At 44.6% G+C, this 8739-nt stretch overlaps 1 protein-coding gene across 1 annotated transcript in view; it reads right to left on the bottom strand.

The window, feature by feature from the left end:
- Window positions 1–8739, bottom strand: part of FLT1 (fms related receptor tyrosine kinase 1) — a 197116-nt gene that overhangs the window by 18134 nt on the left and 170243 nt on the right. The window contains exons 22-25 of the mRNA XM_017537494.2: window positions 5195–5351; window positions 4667–4764; window positions 3873–3995; window positions 1701–1812 (exon numbers count right to left, since the gene is read on the bottom strand). Coding sequence (XP_017392983.1) covers window positions 1701–1812; window positions 3873–3995; window positions 4667–4764; window positions 5195–5351 — 490 coding nt within the window. The remainder of the gene's footprint in view (window positions 1–1700; window positions 1813–3872; window positions 3996–4666; window positions 4765–5194; window positions 5352–8739) is intronic.

The following is an 8739-nucleotide window of genomic DNA, read 5'->3' as shown; positions in this document are numbered from 1 at the left end:
AAAGAGATGGGTCTCCCTCTGTCACCAGGCTGGAGTATAGTGGCATGATCTTAGCTCACTGCAGCCTCAAACTCCTGGGCTCAAGCATTCCTCCTGCCTCAGCCTCCCAAGTAGCTGGGACTACAGGTACACACCATCCACCACATTTGGCTTGAGCTTCTTTTTAAAAAGCCAATAGACTTGGGATACACTACATGGGAATCATTCACACTCGAGTGGGAATAACTTTAATTAGCTTTCTTGCAAACTTCCTACAGCACCAGGGCTCTAGGAGTTGTGACAGGCCTGAGGGAATGGGGGCTTTGGGCTCCAGGGCTGGGCTGAATGGAGTGGGGTGGGATGGAGGCTGCCAGTGGTGAGGAATCTGCAGACCCAAGGGTGCCAGAGGGGCTTAGGCTTTGTCTTTTGCCAGTTTTACTGTCCAGGATTTCCCTGTAACCTTTCCTTTTAGGGGGATTCTTGCCAGGGCTGGGGGTGGCAAGGCCTTCTAATGCACTCTTGTCCTAGCCCTTGAGCCTCGTCTACCTCAGCATTTGTTTGTCTGCACTTTCTAGTGATTACTGCTGGTAGGAAGCAGCTGGGAGACGTGCAGTGCTGGCACTGTGTCATTGCAGGGCCACTGCAGCCGCCAAGCTGCTTTCAAAGACTGGAAGCAACAGGTGCCTGTCATCGAAAGCAGGGGAATGATTTTCACACATTACAGGAAACCAGGGATGTTACTCGATGACTTTGATTTGCTGTGAAAGGCAAATTTTTGGCACTGCCCAAAAGACTCTTGGCTAGAACTCGACTTTGGGAGGCCTCAGATCATCACTGTGTGTCTGAGAGCAGATGTGGGCTCTGCACACATCTGTGTGCTTTGAACAGTGCTTCTAGCCACCCATAGTGGATGTTATTCCAAGCAGAATAAATATGCCCAGTGTTCTTTATTGCTCATCCTGTATAAACCAGTGTCCAGAGCTGTATCATGTGTTAATATCAGAGGCACTGGAAAGGTCTCCTGTTTGTAACAACACCTTCCCCACTAGGTCAGCTGAACTTGTTATGGCCTTTCCTGGGAAGAAATTCTGTGGTGGGAGATGCAGGGAGGGAAGGGGTCAGGGCGTTAGAGGTGCGAGTGTTGAGGAACTGGGCAAAGTACAGAAAAAGATAAACCTGACGTCAGATTTTGTTTTGTTTTGTTTTGTTTGAGACGGAGTTTTGCTCTGTTGCCCAGGCTGGAGTGCAGTGGCGAGATCTTGGCTCACTGCAACCTCCGCCTCCCGGGTTCAAGCAATTCTCCTGCCTTAGCCTCCCAAGTAGCTGGGACTACAGTTGTATGCCACCACGCCTGGCTAATTTTTTGTATTTTTAGTAGAGACGGGGTTTCACTGTGTTAGCCAGGATGATCTCCATCTCCTGACCTCGTGATCAGTCCACCTTGGCCTCCTGGGATTACAGGTGTGAGCCACCACACCCAGCCTGACTTCAGATTTTATACCCATCTGACCTTGTTCATGATTGTATAAACCCATTTAACTGTAGGGGACAGACATGCATATGCCATTAGTCATCTGAGAGTCTACATGGACCCATGACACCCGAAGGGTTTTTTGTTATAGTAGGTGTTAACCTAAAGGCTGTCTAGCCAAAGAACATTCAGCAGAAGATGCAGACATTTATTTCTGGGCTATTTAATCTCTTCCTTCTCCAAAATTTACCTAAGGAGAAGATTTCCCACAGCAATACTCCGTAAGACCACACGTCGCTCTTGGTGCTGTAGATTTTGTCAAAGATAGATTCAGGAGCCATCCATTTCAGAGGAAGTCGAGTCTAGAAGAGGGCAAGGGGGACTTGAGCAGAAGGGCATGAACACAAAGCACATTCAGCCCAAGCGCCCCTGGGGTCACCTCCCAGATAACATATCAGCCATGAATCATTTCCTAGAGCAGCTCTGGTTTTCTAACATAGAGAACACCATAATATGCAGTGTTACGCTAAAAGAGGGAATTAGAGTGCTATTCTGAGTCCCATGAAGGCAGTACATGTTCAGTAAGCCCCTCTGATGTGTTCAGCATGTCCTTAACTGCATGGCTCTGTGAGAAATCCTCCCCAACAAAAAAAAAAAGCCTGCACTCCACTGGGATACTCAGGGCTTGGAAAAGAAAAAGAGTAATCTGAATTTGAAGACATCCTGAAAACTGGTGGTGATTTCCAAAAATTTTTCCAAAGAAGGAGGATTTTGAAAGCATTCCTGTGCAAAAAGACAAGGTTTCAAAAGTCACTGAAAAGGGAGGGTGTACAAAAGCATGAGAAAGAAGAGAAGGAAAGAAGTCAATATTCAAAGAGAATATACAGTTGGTTTTCAAAGCAAGTAGACAAATCTTCCCCTCTTCCAGACAACAGGAATCTCAGTGAGTTAGGCTTCACCACTTTAGATGATGGGGATTGATGGGAGGTATAGGGATAAAGGAGAGACAAGGAGATAGGAAGGGGGAGGGGCAGGAAGCCCGACTCAGATCCAGATGAGCAGAAAGGAGGAGCGGACTAACATGAAGTTTGATGCCATCTCTCCAGACCAGAGCCCAAAGGAAAGTTTGTTTTTCTTTTTTTTTTTTTTTAATTTTTTTCCCTCTTGTTATCCAGGCTGGAGTGCAATGGCGCGATCTTGGCTCACCGCAACCCAACCCTCCTGGGTTCAGGCAATTCTCCTGCCTCAGCCTCCTGAGTAGCTGGGACTACGGACACGCGCCACCATGCCCAGCTCTTTTTTTTAATTTTTACAAAGGATCAATGTGAAGTCATACGTTTTCCTTCTATACAAACAGATAGTGGAGCAGTGGCTCTCAAAGTAGGGCCCTGGGACATGCTGTGTCAGTACTATCTAGAACAAGTTTGACCAACTCCCGGCCCGCAGGCTGCACGTGGCCCTGGTCAGCTCTGAATGGAGCACAGCACAAATTCATAAACTTTCTTAAAACATTATGAGATTTGTTTGTGATTTTTTTTTTTAGCTCATCAGCTATTGTTAGTGTTAGTGTATTTTATGTGTGGCCCAAGATAATTCTTCTTCTTCCAATGTGGCCCAGGGAAGCCAAAAGATTGGACACTCCTGGTCTAGAAGCTTGCTAGAGATGCAAATTCTCAGGCTCCACCCAAGGCTTACTGACTCAGAAATTCTAGGGAGTGGAAGACTTGTGAGGCCAGCACACTGTAGCGTAACAAGCCTTTTAGGTGATATGTATGTTCGTTTAAGTTGAGAACCACTACTGTAACTCATTGGCACCCAGACATAAGCTTACACCCTCAGGGTATATAGGCTGGAGAAGGGGGGACATGGGAGGTCTCCTACAAAGGTGAAAAATAACACTATGTCCGAAAACAAGCAGGGAAGAGAAGCAGTGCAAGCCAGCAGGGAGATGCTAGGCATGGAAAGCCATGGGAAGTAAACAGTCTCCTCTGTAGCCAGCTACTGCTGACAGTCTTCCCCGCCCTTTCCTGAGACAGATACACCTGCTGAATCAATCATCTGGGTTTGAGGGACAGGGTCCAGGCTGTTCCTTTCAGTAGTACAAGGAATTCCCACAGGATTCAAAGGAAGGTAATGCTAAAGTCTCACCCAGTCCCCACCAAACACTTCTCAGGTTAGCAAGTCTCATGCAGCGCTGCCCAAAGGACAGGTGGCCGGCCAGAACCAGGAGACAGTGGCCTTTCTGAGCCCTGCACAGGGCTCTCTGGGACGCCGCTCATCTGAACTGCTTGTCTTCACAGAAATCAAATGATGATTTTCAGGGACTACTGCTGAGGAAGTGTAAATATTTACCAAGTCCTTCAGTCTCTGGTTTAAAAGTGATAGGACATAAATGAGTCAAATAAACATCAAACTGACTTACATCTCCTTTTCTCACATAATCAGGGTTCTTATAAATATCCCGGGCAAGGCCAAAATCACAAATCTTCACCACATTGTTTTCAGATAAAAGAATGTTTCTTGCTGCCAGGTCCCGATGGATACACTATAGTAAAACAGTTGCAAAATCAATGCATTTCCTTAACCTAACCAACTGATTTCCTGCACCTTCTCAGTGTCATTAATCTTATTTTGGGAATCCATTTCACATGTTGGGAAGGGAGTACCTCTCAGTGCACATGGAGTTACCATAAACATGACGACCCTCTCTAAAAATATAGGTCCCCAAGCCCCAAAGGCCAAGAAATGTTCTAAATCCACTGGGCTACTATTTGATCAACAAAACTGGCGATCTGAGATTTACCAGTGGGCAAACTTTCCCCACAGCCTTTTATCCTGAACTGCTAAGATGAGATCTTTCTCCAGCTGCAGTTTTGTGGGAGGGCCCCATATGGCTATATTAATAGAAGCTCTCCTATGAAGTCATGTATTCTGAGATTTGGGCCAGATTTGAAAATATGCCAGAGGGTGCTGTAGAGAACTGATGCCAAATTTGTCTAGTCTGAAACCTGTGAGTTTTCCCCAGAACCAAGTTCTGTTCTATCCACTGGCATTCACGACTCCTCATTTTCAAAACTCCTCATATCGAGGCAAATTTAGGTGGTTTTTCTACATTTAAGAACACAGGTATCAGCAAATTCTAGGAAAAATAAATTTATAGCAAAGGTGTGTGTCCAGCCCAGGCAAAGAAGAAAAACAGTGAACAGCAAGACTGACCTTTCTAGAAGACAGAAACTCCATGCCTCTGGCCACTTGAAAACTGTAAGAAATCAGATCTTCCATAGTGATGGGCTCCTTGTAGAAACCATCAGAATCTGGAAAGCATTAGAACCGTAACTGTTTGTAATGGCTCTTGTTATCCTATCAAATCCCAGTTTATTGGAACAACGTTAGCAAAACATAAAACAAACCACCAAGTAGATCAGAGTTCATTTTTAAAAGTATTTGAGTTTCAACATGAACATCAGAGATTTTTCCAGGCCTCCAGCCCACTTTAACTGAGGATGGGGGCAGAGGGATGATCCATTAAGATGAAAATGCCTGAGGGGAGACAACGGTATGGTTCCTTGTCAAAATTAGTAACTCTGGAAATAATCTTAATTCAAATCTTATCTCCTCAGGACATTACCATTTGAGTCTCCCACGGATGTTTATTAGAGTGATAAATAAGAAAAAAATTTCAGAGATGCACAGTATGTTGTAAAAATATCTCAGCCTGAAGGACAGGAAGGAATTAATACCTACCCTCCTCTTCCTCGACATCACTCAGACTTTTATCTTCCTGAAACCCGGAGCTCGCAAAGCTCTCACTGCTGGTGACACTATCTAGTCTTGGTTTCTTGCCTTGTTCCAGGCCTGGCTCCATTTTTTCTTTCTTAGGCTCCATGTGTAATGCTGCATCCTTTGAAGAGATCAAAAAGGACCCAGGTGAAAAGGAGCTACAGCACAGGAGTGGGAAACCAGTCCCTCACCTGGCAATCACCTGATGAGACATGAGAGCGTTTCATTTGTTAAAATGGATTGTGAACCAGCACGGAGGCCCTATGGTATCCAAAAGCCTGGCTACCTCTGGGTTTGCAGAGCCTATAGTGCTCTTGCCTGGGCTTCTAGATAGCATCTTAGATTAGATAAAAAAATATTAATAGTGGCAGATATTTACTGAATGCTTACACTGTATGAGCCAGTATATTAAAAGCTTTAGGTACATTTCTTGTTTAATGTTTCCAACAATTTTATGAAGTAGTTCTTATTTATACATGGAGAAACAGGTTCAGAGAAGTAATCAAATTCACATGCAGCTAATAAATAGCAAAGCTTGAACCCAGGATTGGTTGATACCCATGTCTATGCTCTTAACCATACCATACACCATCACATGAAGGATGACATCAGTGAGAGGAAAGGATCCCCGGTGCGCTCGGGGCTTCACTCTGTCATCTCTAGGAGGAGTTATAAGAGAAGGCTATAGTTGGCAGTTTCTCAGGTTTCCTTGGGGAAGGAGGGAACATGTACATTGGTGTTTTTTCTCTTCCATTCAAAACAAAGATACAGTTTGATCCTAATGAGGGTAGAAATGGTCTTCTACCCTGGACTGCTCATCCTAGCCCTGGTTCATCTGGTTCTTCCATTAATCATGCAATTTTTTTTTTGAGACAGTCTCACTCTGTTGCCCAGGCTGGAGTGCAATGGTGCACTCTTGGCTCACTGCAACCTCTGCCTCCCAGGTTCAAGCGATTCTCCTGCCTCAGCCTCCCAAGTAGCTGGGACTACAGGTGTGTACCACCATGCTTGGCTAATTTTTGTATTTTTAAAGTAGAGTCAGGGTTTCACCATGTTGGTCAGGCTGGTCTCGAACCTCTGACCTTGTGATCCACCTGCCTCAGGCTCCCAAAGTGCTGGGATTACAGGCTTGAGCCACTGTGCCTGGTTTAATCACGCAATTTTGGGCAAGTCATCTTACTTTTCTGAGTTTCTGAAAATCTCTATTATGCTAATATTTTATGACTCATAGGAAAGGAGTTGTTGGTTTTGGGTGTCCATGTGAAACCAGAAAAGATTTGTATTGCCTTTTGTAATTCATCTAGTAACTATGACACTCTAAAAACCTAGCACTTTCAGTGGCCTTATGACCATACCATGATCCTAGCCTCGATTCTGTTAGACAGCAATACTGAGGCAGAAGCCGAAAGGGACTGGGGTTCAGTGGTGACCCTTGATCCACTTGCACAGTGTTGGCAGTGCTAGGATTCACCGGCCACCCCCCATCCTTCCTTGGTTTTTCTAGAAATGTCACAAAGCAAGAGCGATCCCTCCACTAGAGGGCACAGTGGGAGCAAGCAGAGCACAGAGGGAGGGAGCTTCAGGAGGGACAACCCTAACCTAGTCTAAAAGCCAAGAGGGCACCAAGGTTCCCAGCCCCTGAAAAGAGACCTTCTGGTGTTGCAGAGGGAGGCAGGCCTCAGAGTGAATACCCACTGCCATCACAGGTAACCCACCTTAGGGCAGGTCAAGACCTTCACTATTTGTTATTGCGTTTCTACAATACAGTTATATTGGATTCTGTTCAGTTGGGGACTGGAACTTTATTTTTCACAAGATCCTTTGTGGGACAGAAGGCATCAGAGAAAGTGCTGGCAATAGAGTGTGGAGAAAAATGTTCCACAGGCTCACTCAGGTCTCTGCATGTGTACTCTCACCCAGGGCAGCTTCTTCCCCACACCATCCAGAAGTCAGCCTAGGCATGTCTCCGAGGGCCAAAATTCTGGCTCCCTCTCTCCCTTCCTGACTCCCAATCAAAGGTATATTCAGCTTTGCTTATCAGTACCATTTGTGTTAAATAAAGGTAATTTACTGAACTCTCGGGACTCTGACAGAATACAGTGAATTTATTACAAACCATATTTAAGGATCTCAGTTGATTTATCTGGAAAATGAAGTATTCCATTTTCAATTTAGCCTTTTGGTTCTGTCTTTTCTTCACCTTCTCTTTATCTTCCAAATATGAAAGACAGCCATGGATTTTCCACAAAAACACTAAACTGCACCAAGTTGCACAGGGAGGTGAATCATTAAATATAGCCAGAGAAGGAAGCAAACTCTTCAAAACAAAGGACGCACAAACCCAAACGTTCCATCCTGCCCAGGTCCCTAGGGTATTCTGCTGGCTTAGCTCTTCCTGAAGCCAGTCCAAAATTTCAGGACTAAGGGGAATTGTACTGCCCTCAACCCAAGGCACCACTTTCCACCTTTTCTTCTGCTTTTTTCACTTTATTTCGTGTGGTGGACAGAAAAAGCAGTGGAGGAGTCATCAAGAGAGCCGAGTTCTTTCTCCTCCTGACTTCACCTCATGGTAGGTGTGTGTCCTTAAGCCAATCACTTGACCTCTCTGAGCACATCTACAGCCTGTTAGTATGAACCAACTGATCACAAAGATCCATTTCAGCTTCACAATTCTAATTATTAGGTCAGGCATGATGGCTCACACCTCGTAAAGTAATCCCAGCACTTTACGAGGCTGAGGTAGGTGGATCACCTGAGGTCAGGAGTTTGACACTAGCCTGGCCAAAAATTAGCTGGACATGGTGGCAGGTTCCTGTAATCCCAGCTACTTTGAGGCAGGAGGATCACTTGAACCCAGGAACGGAGGTTGCAGTGAGCTGAGATAGCGCCACTGTACTCCAGCCTGGCTGACAGAGAGAAGCTCTGTCTCAAAAAACTAGAACACAGGAGTTTAAGACTGCAATGAGCCATAATAGCAAAAAAAAAAAAAAAAAAAAAAAACAGAGTCAAACCAAATCTCAAAAAAAAAAAAAAAAAAAAATTACAATTATTAGAGGACCTGACTGAAACCTGAAGAAAATGATGTTCTTGCATATATTGCCTGCCTGGTAGAACATCTGTGTCTTTGGTTAGATCAAAGTTTGAGGGATGAGATAATCGACCAGCTGTCCAGTGGTTCTTATTTGTATGTGAAGATTCTTGCCCACATTACAAAGATGGGCATCATTCTTGGATTACAGACATTTTATCCACCATGTAGATCAGGGGCACGAAGTTGGACTCACACAATTTTTCTATCTTAGTAGGTCAATGATGATGATGATGATGACAGTGGTGGTGACGGTGATGATTAACATTGATTGAATGTTTGAGAGATTTTTATTCTTTCAACAATCCCATCAGCTGGATTCTATTATAAGCTTTATTTAATAAATGAGGAAACTGAAACAGACAGGCGAGTTATTTGCATTTCCAGGTTTCATGGGAGGTAGAGACAGGATTTAAATCTA

The sequence above is a fragment of the Cebus imitator genome, unplaced genomic scaffold (genome assembly GCF_001604975.1).
Source record: "Cebus imitator isolate Cc_AM_T3 unplaced genomic scaffold, Cebus_imitator-1.0 Scaffold103, whole genome shotgun sequence".
Taxonomy (NCBI): Eukaryota; Metazoa; Chordata; class Mammalia; order Primates; family Cebidae; genus Cebus; species Cebus imitator.
The sequence above is the reverse complement of the archived record's forward strand: the minus strand, read 5'-3'. Positions and strand labels throughout refer to the sequence as shown.